This window comes from Bubalus bubalis, chromosome 20 (genome assembly GCF_019923935.1).
Source record: "Bubalus bubalis isolate 160015118507 breed Murrah chromosome 20, NDDB_SH_1, whole genome shotgun sequence".
Classification (NCBI taxonomy): Eukaryota; Metazoa; Chordata; class Mammalia; order Artiodactyla; family Bovidae; genus Bubalus; species Bubalus bubalis.
This window is the reverse complement of record NC_059176.1, coordinates 11,568,835-11,581,650: the sequence shown is the minus strand read 5'-3', so window position 1 is coordinate 11,581,650 and position 12,816 is coordinate 11,568,835. Positions and strand designations below refer to the sequence as shown.

At 49.6% G+C, this 12,816-nt stretch overlaps 1 protein-coding gene across 3 annotated transcripts; it reads left to right on the top strand.

Annotated features, from left to right (window-relative positions):
* Positions 1-469: 469 nt before the first annotated feature.
* LOC102408976 (interferon alpha-inducible protein 27, mitochondrial) lies at positions 470-6,754 on the top strand. Of its 3 annotated transcripts, none has more exons than XM_006060748.4 (6): positions 470-615; positions 1,501-1,650; positions 3,110-3,238; positions 5,061-5,090; positions 5,876-6,037; positions 6,519-6,754. In XM_006060748.4, exons 2-6 carry the CDS (start codon positions 1,527-1,529, stop codon positions 6,599-6,601), a joined length of 528 nt encoding a protein of 175 aa, XP_006060810.3. In that variant the 5' UTR covers positions 470-615; positions 1,501-1,526; the 3' UTR covers positions 6,602-6,754. The 3 variants fall into 3 exon arrangements, with proteins under 3 accessions (XP_006060810.3, XP_006060809.3, XP_025126751.3); XM_006060747.4 differs by having other exon boundaries at positions 495-651; XM_025270966.3 differs by having other exon boundaries at positions 524-651; positions 1,483-1,650.
* The last annotated feature ends 6,062 nt before the right edge of the window (positions 6,755-12,816 follow it).

The window sequence follows — 12,816 nt, the reverse complement described above, 5'->3', positions numbered from 1 at the left end:
AAGGTGTTCTCAAACGCAAGTTCATGGGCCCCAGGCATAGGGAGGCCAAACAAACCCAAACTTTGGAGTTTGAAGCAGAGAAAGGTATATGGCAGGGCAGCGCAAGGAGAGAGAGTGGCTTGTGCCCCCAAAACTTAAACTCCCTGAACAGTTCAGTGAAGTATTTTTAAAGGCCAGGTGAGGCACAGGTGGCCAGGGTATTTGATCAGCTCCTACACAATTCTCTGATTCACTGATGGGGATCAACCCTTAGGCACCATTAAGTCTGGAGGCTACAAGCGCAGGATAATCCAGTAGTTAATTTCTTCCATTTGGTGGTGGTTTTAGCGTTTGAAAAATTCAGGAAATTAGCATCAGCTACTATTATCTCAGAACTTCGGAGAAGAGCTAAAGCAGAGGACATGGGGCAGAGGGTGTCCAGGAAGCAGCCAAAGGGTTCTGTGGGCTTATCAAGACGGAAGAAAATTAGGTGTGACTTTCGTTTTCCTGAGAAAATGAAAGCTATCTCATTGGCTGCCTGTGTCCCGTGGGAGCTCTTCCTCTGTTATCTGCAAAGCTGCTGTAAGCATCCTGCTTCAGATCTTCCCTGAACTCAGCCAAGCTCGAGATAACCAGGTCAGGTCCACATCTTCAGAAAGTCTGCTCTGCTGGGTAAGGCAGGGAGGGGTGGGCAGGGGCTGCTCCTTCCTGCGGCCCCCACCCTCGGGGAGCTGGTGGGCCTGGTGACTGTAGGGGAGACCCCTGTGGATCCACTGGGGGGATCTCATCTGGGCGGCTGCAGTTAGAGAAGCTGGGTCTCCAGAGGGAAGGGACTTAAACCTCCACCTGTCCCTGGGCTCTCTGACTCTAGGAGCAGTGAGCCTCGTCCGTGCCGGAGTGACCCTCAAGGGTTGAGGCTGGGTGGGGGTGAGATGGGCAGGCGAAGAGACAAGCAATAGAAGGAAGCAAATCAGAGCCGCTCCAAGCCCGTGCTTTGGAAGTCCCGAGACCTGTATCAGTTCCCGTGTACTTTGCCAAGCAAAGCTGTGTGACCCTGGATGAGTCACTTACCCTCTCTGTGCCAGGGTTTTCTCATCATAAAATGGGGATGATAATTTCATTCTTCTCATTGAGTTAGTAAGGAGAGGGCATGAGAATAAGAACTTGACCAACTTGACGTTTTAAGGCCTATGCCTTAAAAACGTGATTGTTTCTTGTTTCCTAATTCTGGCACATTTTAAATGGCTCCATGGAACTTTAAGGGCGTTCTAGAAACGTGAGTTTTGGGAGAAGGGAAGCAGACCACCTCAGGAAGTAAAATCTCCTTCCACCTCCCCCATCTGCCTTCCCCTCACTCTGTCACCCCAACACCGTATCTTTGGGCCCTTCCCAAGCCTGCATTCTCCACAAGCTCAGAGCAGCCTCTCTCCCCGCCGGAGCCCCTTGAGATTTTCCAGGGCAATGGGCATGTTCCCAGTTCTGGTGTCCCTATCCCCCATCCAGGCTCAACTCTTTCGGCAGGTTTGGTGCTGGTCAGTTTTGGTGCCATGGAATTCGCCAAGGTTGCCCTCTTAGCCTCTAACCTGGCTTCCAAGATACTGTCTGCAGGGAGCCTGGCCAAAGTGAGCGGGGCGGCCTCCAGCAGCATCTTGGCAGGACTTCCTTCACTGGGTGAGTGTTCCTGCTAGGGACTGGTGGGGGGCTGGGTGTCGGGGCGCCAGGGAGCACACAGGGTCCTGCTCTAGGAGCCTTGGGCGGGGAGAGTGACATCACCCTCAGCCCGTCTCCCTCCCCTGTCCTTCCCCTTGGGCGTCTGCCCTGGCTTTCTCTTTGAGAAGGGCCAGAGGGAGGCAGGACTCTAACATGCAGGACATGGGGGAGGTGGGGTGGTGGTACCGGGGATCTGGGTCCCTTGCCTCTCCCATCTAGACTAAGGGACCCTGTGGCTGGGACCCATTCTCAGGCTCTCATTTCCCCGGGGATACACCCCTAGAATTTATGTTTTACCTCAGTGACCAGCCAGCTTTTTGTAAGTTTGTCCTTCTAGGTTTCAAATCCAGAGCATTGATTTGAACAGAATTCTTCAATTCAGGTCCATTTCCTTCTTGCAAGCCCCATCTTTGGTTTTATTAGTCTCGTTTTTTATCTTGCCTTTTGTCTGCAATTCCCCCTCCCCAAGTCAACCTTTCTAATATGTTGAACGTGCGTCTGTTTTTCTTTTTTTTAATTTTATTTATTTATTTATTTTTGCTCTTTCATCTAACTTATACCATAGTGTTTCTAAATAGTTTAAATTATTTTTATATGATATTATACATGTTTTAATGCCATTCTCCCAAATCATCTCCCCTCTCCCTCTCCCACAGAGTCCAAAAGACTGTTCTATACATCTGTGTCTCTTGCTGTCTCACATACAGGGTTGTCGTTACCATCTTTCTAAATTCCATGTATATGCGTTAGTATACTGTATTGGTGTATCTTTCTGGCTTACTTCACTCTGCATAATAGGCTCCAGTTTCATCCACCTCATTAGAACTGATTCAAATGTATTCTTTTTAATGGCTGAGTGATACTCCATTGTGTATATGTACCACAGCTTTCTTATCCATTCATCTGCTGATGGACATCTAGGTTGCTTCCATGTCCTGGCTATTATAAACAGTGCTGCGATGAACATCGGGGTACGCGTGTCTCTTTCAATTCTGGTTTCCTCGGTGTGTATGCCCAGCAGTGGGATTGCTGGGTCATATGGCAGTTCTATTTCCAGTGTTTTTCATCTACATTTTTGCAAAATAGGTGTTGTTTTTTGTTTGCACGCGTTTTAATTTACGTATAGAAGAGTGTGTGGAATATCTCATTTTATTGCTATCCCCCCCAACCCCACCCTGAGAACTTTGTTTTTGAGATCCATCAGGGTCGATAGGTGAGCCTGTGTCCCTTGCTTCCAATTGCTACACAAAGTGCTCCCATGTGCATCCGCCGTCATCCACCTTTCTGTGCCCTGGGATGGACCCCCGGGATCGCTCCACCTCTGCCAATGCAAATAGTACAAGATGGAAGTGGGAGTGGGACAGGGCTGCCTGACCTCTGATCTCTGACTCCTGTGCATTCACCCTCTGTTCTTTCTCAGGGCTCACTCTGCCATCCAGCACTGCCCTGGCGGGGGCCACATCTACCCTGGGATCCTTGGTGGGGACGCTGAAAGGCTCCTTCCTGCTCGGATCCCCCACTGTGGCCCTGAGCACTTTGCCAGTAGGAGGTAACTAGCCCTGGGTGATACATACCCCTCCTTGGACTCCCACTCAGCACGGGAGTGGGACAAGAAAGTTAGGACCTTGGCCACAGCTGGTAATCCTTCCTTTTGATCAGAAATAAGAGGACTCCTCAGTGTATGAGAAGCTATTCATAAGATGAAATAATCAAAACTACTACTTTTTATCAAATGCTGTGATAGTCTAAGTTTAGCGCTTGACATTTGGCAATTCATTTAATTCTCATAACAACCCCAGAGGAAGATGATATGGCCTCTTATTTACAAATGAAGGAACCATTGTCCAAGGGCCCTGGGCTGGGAGGTGGGGTGGACGGCTGCATCCAAGCCTGGGACAGGAAGTAGAATAGAAATGCAGGGGCCTAGGCCTGGGAGGAAGCCTCAGGGCAGGGGAGGTTCTGAAAAGCCCAGAAGGGCCAGGCCCCTCTCCCCGAGGGTATCCACTGGGTGAGCCCAGCAGACAGGCCATCAGAGACACAGCACCCTCTCCCCTGGACTGTCTGTGCTTCGGGGCCCAGGCACGCCACGCTTGTCATCCTCTCTCCTCCTTAACAGTAACACTGAGCTTCAAACACTCTAATGGGCTCTCGATCCTTGAGTCTCCAGTTCCATACCCCAGCCAGGTGGCTCACTGGTCACTTTGTTGTTGTTTAATTGCTCACTCATGTCCGACTCTTTTGCAACCCCATCATGGCCTGGGGCCCACCAAGCTCCTCTGTCCATGGGATTTTCCAGGCAAGAATATGGAAGTGGGTTGCCATTTCCTTCTCCAAAGTATCTGCCCAACCCGGGGACCAAACCCACATCTCCTGCATTGGCAGGCAGATTCCTTACCACTGAGCCACCAGGGAAGCCCTACTGGTCACTTAGGGTTTGATTTTCATACCTTCTTTACTTCCTTAACTGCCACCCCAAAGCTCTCTTCTTGGGAGGTTGGCTGAGCTCACTCCTGCACACCTTGCTGTTTTTAGAACTCCGGTCCTCACTGGCCCTAAAGATTGCAGTCTTGGCTTCTATGGCTGCCACAGGCTAGGACCTCTGCCAAGGAGTTCCAGGAACTCTGTTTCAGGGAACCATGGTCCCGTGCTGTGAATGGCTCCAGCCACAGGAAAGCAAGGATGGTTCTGACTGGGAGAGTCTGGGGCAGCCTTCCAGAGGAGGAGGCAACAGCCGTGGCCTTAAAGAAGTGGGAGCATTCAAGGCATTCCAGCACTGTTCTCAAGTAGCACTCAAGCATTCAACAGTGTTTGCCCAGACTTCAGTTAAGTCCTGCAAACTGAAACATGTCTCTCTATGTGAGGATTTACTGCTGTCTGAAGAGCTTTCTCTGGATGATAGGACAAGGTCATATAATACCTCTGACTTCCACACTCATGGACTTCCCTGGTGACTCAGTTGGTAAAGAATCTGCTTGCAGTGCAGGAGAACTGGGTTCAATCCCTGGGTCAGAAAATTCCATGGAGAAGGGAATGGCTACCAACTCCAGTATTCTTGCCTGGAGATTTCCATGGACAGAGGAGCCTGGCAGGCTACAGTCCATGGGGTTGCAAAGAGTCGGACACAACTGAGTGACTAACGTTTTCACTCCACATTCATAAAATACCGACCCTCTTTCAGATGAACTAACATCAGGGCCCAGAGAGCCATTTCTTAGGAAATCCCACTTCTCTGGGTGAAGCAGGCAGGTTCCTTCCTTCCTGTGTCTCCCAGGCTGGGGCAGCCCCCTCCGTGTAGATGGACTGTGGGCTCAGGGAGTGGAGGGGTGGTGGCCAGTGTAGATCAACTCACAGAATGTTCTTTTGGTTTCCAGCCAAGGCTGCCGCAGCTGTGGTGGGCGGAGGTGAGTCTCTGCCAGGCCGGGCTTGCCCTTGTCTGTCCCCAGGCCCTGGTACTGGCCTCGTACCTGCCCCAGGCCTCCTGTCCATGGTAGGGGAGGAGGCACTGGAATGAGAATGAGGAGTTTCCATGGAAACTTGTGTGGAGGCAGCCCCAACAGGGGCCCAGGTTTCTTGCAGACCCTTTACCGTGTGACCTTGGATGTGGCTTTGAAATCCTCTGAGCTCAGATTTCCTTGTGAAAAACATGCCAAGCCTGCTCTTTCAGGGTTACCGTGAGGATTACGTAGGATGACACATGTGCACAGTTTGGACACACGAGATGCACTGAGAAGCCCAATGGCTCTGGCTTCCAAGGGCTCTGCAGCGATGCCGTGGAGGCCCAGAGTTGGGACTCAAGTGGGGCTCAGAATGTGTTCCTAGCTTTATGCTGGGCCCTCGGTAAAATTTGCTTAGAGATTTCCTCAGCAAAGACAGGAAGCTTGCAAATGTCCCCCTCCTCCTCCCCAGTTCCAGCATCCTACTAAGGCAGAAACTGAGCCCTTTCCCGAGGAAGGTCCTGCTGAGAGCCAGCACCGTGCTCCCGGCGACCCCACAGCCCTTCCCTCTGCTTTCCCCATCAGCTGGGGCTTCCCTGGACTCCTGACTGCTGACCACGTCTGCTGGAGTCTCTCCCAAGCTCAGACTTAATCTTCTCCAGACCTCCCAAAGCCCCCCAGGCTTGATGTCATGTGTGTGTTTGGAGGGGGATATCCATTACCCCCTCACCCTAGCTCCTCTCCCTGTTCAGCTTCCACCGTGGCGGCCGTGCCCGTGGTGCTTAGCGCGGTGGGCTTCACCAGTGCGGGAATCACTGCCTCCTCCTTGGCGGCCAAGATGATGTCGATATCTGCCATTGCCAATGGGGGTGGAGTGGCCGCCGGCAGCCTGGTGGCCACTCTCCAGTCCGTGGGTAAGTGTCCACCTCGTGGCTTGCTTGTAGAGCTGAGGGAGAAGGACAGGAGCCTCGGAGCCTCAGTGCCTCTGGCCCTGACCTCAGCCCCAGTAAGCCCCAGTCTGCCTGTCCCTTGGTATTGCCTCCGTAATCCCTCTCTCTCTCTGGGTTTCTCTGAAGCAGATATAGGAAGGAGGGAAGATGCTCTGGCCTGCAGCTGTTCTGGGATCAGGCTGACTCTGCCCAAAGCAGATTTTCTGGGTTAGCTGGAGCGTCTCTGTCCCACCTGGGGTTCAGCTTTCTTCCGTGGAGTGGGAGGCAGCTGCCGGCTCTTGACTTCATCGCTGAGTTCATGCCTTTGAGCACCTGTGTGCAGCAGCACTCCCAACAGAGACCCTTAGGGGCTGGGGAAAAAGAGGAGGGTTCAGGCTGGGGTCTCGGGGCCTGACGCCCCCCAGCCTGCCCACCCCACTCTACTCACCCTCTGCTTCTCCCCCAGGAGCAAGTGGACTCTGCCTGTCTTCCAAACTCCTGGTGGGCATCGCTGGGTCCACCCTCGTGTCCAAACTGGTGGGCCTGTAATAGTCCCCTGTCGCTCCCTCGGCAGAGAAGAGGACCAGGTGGGGTCCTGCCCGCCAGCCTGATGCAGTGAGGGACCCAGTCCTGGGGTGACAAGTGCCAAACGCTGCACCCCCAGAGGAAAATGAGAAATAAAAATGAGTTGTAGAAACAAAACAAAATGAGTTGTGCCATGCCTCTGGGTCCCTTCCTTCTTGTTGGCCTGAAGTCAGTTGGGGGGAAGGCTCACCACTCTTAGAGTGACATGGTGTTGGGGTGCCCAGAGTTGGACTGAGTCTAAATGTGAAGACTGGAGGTTCCCCCTGACTGGCTTAGGGCTGTGTGTGACCCCAAGGGGTCACCTCCACTCTGGGTCTGCATTGACCCTTCTCTATATGGGGAGTTCATTTAAATAAACTCCAAGGTCTCAGCTAGGGTGGGTGTTAGGCACAGTGCCTGTGCAAAGTCAGGAATGGAATGGAAGGGCACTCCCTCTTTGGAGCTTCATATGCAAGCACCCTACCCATAGCTGTTTTCTAAGCGGCCTGCCTCAGGCTCAGAAAGCAAGGACCTCAGGATGTCACCGCTTCCTTCCGAAGACAAAGTCCAGTGCTTTGGCTTTTCTTCTCCCCCAACAGCTAGAAAAGAAACCTAGTTTGTCAGAGGGGCCTGACTTCCTAGCTAGTGGCGCTAGTGGTAAAGAACCCGCCTGGCAATGCAGGAGACATAAGAGATGCGGGTTCAGTCCCTGGCTTGGGAAGATTCCCCTGGAGGAGGAAATGGCAACCCACTCCTGTATTCTTGCTGGGAAATCCCATGGACAGAAAAGCCTGGCAGGCTACAGTCCACAGGGTTACAAAGAGCCATTTACGACTGAAGTGACTGAGCACACCGCACTGATCTTTCCGCTTCAGGGCCTTGGTCCCTAATTACCCTTCTCACCCCAGTATAAGGCCTTTTAGAAACTCCTTATCAGCAGGATGGGTTCCATTCCAAAATATCAGAAAATTCACTTAGGGCTTGATTCAGTCCTCCTTTCCACAAAATCTTTGAGCATGTGCTGTAGGAGAGGCACTGGGCTTGGTGCTAAGAAATTTGGCCTTCCCGCGGCAGCACTCCTAGCTGGCTGGGTGGATGGACCACCAGGCATTGGTCCACTGATGCTGGCCTCTGATGACACCAGGGGCTAGCCCAGGGCTCTGGGCATGCCCAGAAGGAAGCACAGAACAGTACTGTCTTAGTCCGTTCAAAAACAAAACACTATCAAATGGGCAGCTTATAAACAACGGAAATTTATTTCTCATAGTACTAGAGGGTGGGAAATCAGAGATCTAGGCTACAGCAGATTTCGGTTCCTAGGTGACTGACTTTTCCCTGGATCCTCACATGATGGCAGGGGCAGAAGAGCACTCTGGCCTCTTTTATAAGGACATTGTCAGCTTTAAAAAGTCAGAACCTAAAAGTTGAGAGTTGGGTTTTATTTGGTGGCAGTTTTCAGGACTTCAAGCCCAGGAGACAGCATCTCAAGTAACTCGGAGAGAACTGCCCCGAGAAGGTGAGGGGAGTAATCAGGTTACATAGAAGTTTGTAACAGAGGGGAGGTAGTCTGAACATCAAAAGTATTGTTGTGAATTAAAGGAAACGAGGTATCTCAAGTTAAGAAATTTAGTGCTTTTCTGTCATGGGGCTTTTCAATGTTATGGGAAGATGCAAGCGTCTGGGCTCACTGAAATCATCTATTTCATATGCATCTCAGCTATCTGGGGCCAGTCTCCTTTGTTTTTCACATCCCGAGTTCCTCAGTGCTCACTGTAGGGAGGGGCTGCAGCCTGAATGCGGCCAGACGGAGCAGGTATCCTTCTTCTTCCTAGCTGCCCCGGAGGGCTGGAATCACGACGACTGTGACATCCTTGTTTATTGATATGGCAGGAAATGCTCCTTTTCTCAGAGGGGTACAAACATTCAGACCATAGTAGGCATATTGGGGAAGGGGAGCTTGAATTCTACCCGGAGGGTTTTGGAGAAATGCTGAAGGGTTTTCAATATGACTGTGACCCTATCACAGGCCCAACACCCCTGAACACCCTTTCCTAGGAGCCATCAGCAGCCTGACAGTATCTTAGTTCCCAAACAAGCAGAGTAGCCCCTGCTCACAGCAACTAGAGAAAGCCCCCAAACAGCAGTGAAGACCCAGCACAGTCATAAATAAGTAAAATTTAAAAAAAAAATTAACCACCCCATATTTCACAGCCTCTTGCCTTCTGAGAGAGCCCATAGTCTGTCTATAGAATGTGTATCTCTCTAAATAAATCCATTGTTACCTATCACTTTGCCTCTTGCTGAATTCCTTCTGTGCTGAAATATAAGGAACCCGAGCTTCCTTAAGTCCTGAGACCAGGTGTGTGATCTTGATTAAAGGACAGTGGATTCAAGTCCCAGCTTGGGTTTTGGCTGGGTTTGAGTTCCGTCTGAGTTGTACAATTTCAGTAGGGCATGAGGAGGCAGGGCAAATTCCCACTGTGGGAATCTAGCTAGGATGGCTTCCTGTCTTCATCAACATGGCAGAGGAGTACTCTTTCCTTCTGGCAAAAATCAGAGCCCTGATCTTTGGTTGGTACATGATTCCCAGCCAAGGACTGCATTCTCAGTCCTCTTGCAGTGAAGTGCTCACAGGACTGGGTCTGGCCAGTGAGAAGTGAGTGGAAATGTATGCAACTTTCTGGGCATGCCCTTAAGGGGAGAGCGGGGCTTTGCCTTGCCCCTTGGCCTCTTCCCATGGGCTCTGCTGTTGGCAGGGAGGATGACCATCCTCCACCCTGCAGATGACAGCAGCATTTTGAGGAAGGCAGAGAAACAAGACTGCAGGAGTCTGGGCCTCCCTGAGCTGAACCACCACTCCGGCTCTTATATGACTAACAGAGAAAGAAACTGCTCATGTTTAGGTCAAGAGGGCTTCTTTTACAATAAGCAAATGTATACTCTCATGAACACAGGGGAATCTTTTGATTGCAAGTAATAGAGAAATCAATCCAATAGAGTTACTTTTACCTGTTCCTTCTCAAAATCCCACTAAAACAACAGGAAAAGACTAAAGAAAGGCTTAAACCCATATCAAAAAAGAGGCTGGGAGAGAAGATGACAGTAACATAATTTAGGAGGTGGAAATCACACAGACCTGGGGCTCCACTTGGCAGTCCCAACAAGTGGATAAAGTGGATAAAGGGAAAAAGAGGCAACTATGCCCTTAGGACTCCCAGAGCCTTGGCCATCAGAATGGTGTGTGCTACTGCAGGTTGGCAATAAGGTGGACTGGCAGCAAGAGGGCTGGCTGGAAGTCTATTTCGGAAGCAGGCAGGCCCCCAGCTAGTTCCCTCTGGCAGACTCCTGGAAGTTCCGTTTTGGTGAGGTGAGGTCCCTGGGCCAGGAGGCACCAGGAGCTTCAAACTGAGAATGAGAGTCTCCATACATGGGTTGAGACCCTCCGTCTTCCTCATTGACAGGAACTGAGAATGCTGTAGCTAGCCTACAAAATCCAAAACGGAGGGAGGATTGGGAATTGGACCAGCCCAAGAAAAGAAATTGCTCATGTTCTGACATCTGGAAGGATGTACCTGTTGAAAGATTCATCCAGACCTCGTGCAGTCTCCAACTTGACGAGAGCCACTCCTGTGGCAAAGCCTGCCATGGTGTTGCCAAATTCCTGACTCCTTGTCCACTGATGCTGAAGAGACAGAAGAACATGATCCAAAAGGATACATTCAACTCAATGTTCATTGCAGCACTGTTTAAAAGTCAAGACATGGAAGCAACCTAAGTGTCCATTGACAGAGGAATGGATAAAGAAGATGTACATATATACTCAGCCATTAAAAATTATGAAATGATGTCATTTGCAGCAACATCGCTGGGCCTAGAGATTGTCACACTGAGTGGAATCAGACAGAGAAGGAGAAATATCATGTGACATCCCTTATATGTGCAAACTGAAAAGAAAATACACAAATGAATTTATTTACAAAACAGAAAGAGACTCACAGAGAACAAACATGGTTGCCAGCAGGAAAGGTTGAGGGAAAGGGATAGTTAGGGAGTTTGGGATGGACATGTACACACTGCTATATTTAAAATGGATAACCAACAAGGACTTACTGTATAGCACATGGAACTCTGCTCAAGGTTATATGGCAGCCTGGATAGCAGGGGAGTTTGTAGGAGAATGGATACATGTGTATGTATGGCTGAGACCTTTCACTGTTCACCTGAAACTATCACATTGCTAATCAGCTATATCCCAATTTTAAAAAAAGAAATACGGAGATAGAGTTTGGAGGAAATCAAAAGATGGCTTTATTCCTCTACCAGGCAATGGGAGAACACAGCAGACTATCGCCTCCAGAGCTGTGCCCTCCTCCTATGTAGAGTTTATATTTAAAGAAGTTATGTATAAAGAAAGCTGAGCACTGAAGAATTGATGTTTTTGAACTGTGGTGTTGGAGAAGATTCTTGAGAGTCCCTTGGACTGCAAGGAGATCAAACTAGTCCATCCTAAAGGAAATGAACCTTGAATATTCATTGGAAGGACTGATGGCTGAAGCTGAAACTCCAATACTTTGGCCAACTGATGTGAAGAACTGACTCACTGGAAAAGACCCTGATGCTGGGAAGGATTGAAGGCAGGAGAAGGGGACCACAGAGGATGAGATGGTTGGTTGAATGGCATCACTGGCTCAATGGACATGAGTGTGAATAACCTCTGGGAGTTGGTGATGGACAGCGAGGCCTGGCGTGCTGCAGTCCATGGGGTTGCAAAGAGTTGGACACGACTGAGCAACTGAACTGAACCGAACTGATGTAGCCTGGATCTTGTGGTTTTAGGGTAAACGATTGGCTCAAAATAATGAATGTCTTGCATTGTTCTTCTTGAATTATTTCAAAACAGTCACAGCTGGTGTCAGGCAGCCCAGTAATTGGATCCATTTATCTCTGGGTTATTGACCTGTGACCTTCTTTCTGAAATACAAACAGCTATAAGGGATGATTTGCTATCAGATCAGATGAGAGAATGCAAAGAGAGCAAATACCAAGTGCAGGATGTAACTTACATCAGCTGTCCCCAGCCTTTATGGCACCAGGGATGGTTTACATGGAAGACAAGTTTTCTTTCTTCAAGCATCAATTCTTCGGTGCTCAGCTTTCTTTATACATAACTTCTTTAAATACAAACTCTACATAGGAGGAGGGCACAGCTCTTGAGGCGATAGCCTGCTGTGTTCTCCCATTGCCTGGTAGAGGAATAAAGCCATCTTTTGATTTCCTCCAAACTCTATCTCCATATTTCTTTTTTTAAAATTGGGATATAGCTGATTAGCAATGTGATAGTTTCAGGTGAACAGTGAAAGCTCTCAGCCATACATACACATGTATCCGTTCTCCCACAAACTCCCCTGCTATCCAGGCTGCCATATAACCTTGAGCAGAGTTCCATGTGCTATACAGTAAGTCCTTGTTGGTTATCCATTTTAAATACCAATGGGGTGGGTGATGGTTTGGAGATGATTAAAGTGCATTACACTTATTGTGTACTTTATTTCTATTATTGTTACATCAGCTCCACCTCAGATCATCAGGCATTAGATCCCAGAGGTTTGGAGACCCCGGGTTTACATAGTATCGGGGTGATAGGTTAGCTTTCTGAAGGACAGATTGAGTCAGACACTACAGATTAGTAACTATTAAAAGTGGGGCTGATTAACTCTTTCAGACCTGTTTACGTTTCTCCTCTAGCCTGCTCCCTGTTCTCCTTACTTCCCTTGTTCTCAGGAGAGGAAAGAAACTTCATTTCTATTGTTATTGCAATGATGCGACATCTGTGAAGGCTCAAACATGAAAGGGTTTGTGCTCAGTCGTCCAACTCTTTGAACCCCTATGGACTGTAGCCCGACAGGCTTCTCTGCCCATGGGATTCTCCAGGCAAGAATACTGGAGTGGGTTGCCATGCCCTCCTCCAGGGGATCTTCCCAACTCAGGGATCAAACCCGTGTCTCTTATGTCTCTTGCATTGCAGACAGACTCTTACTGCTGAGACACCTGGGAAATCTGATATGAAAGGCAAACGGATGTAAATCCCTCCCCCAACCCTGGCGTCTCTGGCCCTCTCTCCTCTTTCCCCCCAGCCCTGGGGCACTCATCCTCATCCTCTGACAGAATCACAGCTTCACCACTGGCTCACCCATCCCCCG

What these genes read in the sequence shown, in the direction of transcription:
- LOC102408976 (XM_006060748.4), top strand. Translation starts at nt 1,527, where the DNA reads ATGGAATTCGCCAAGGTTGCCCTCTTAGCCTCTAACCTGGCTTCCAAG. An exon ending in GAGCACTTTGCCAGTAGGAG is followed by an intron (nt 3,239 to 5,060) that starts GTAACTAGCCCT and finishes TTTGGTTTCCAG; the next exon opens with CCAAGGCTGCCGCAGCTGTG. An exon ending in GGCCACTCTCCAGTCCGTGG is followed by an intron (nt 6,038 to 6,518) that starts GTAAGTGTCCAC and finishes CTTCTCCCCCAG; the next exon opens with GAGCAAGTGGACTCTGCCTG.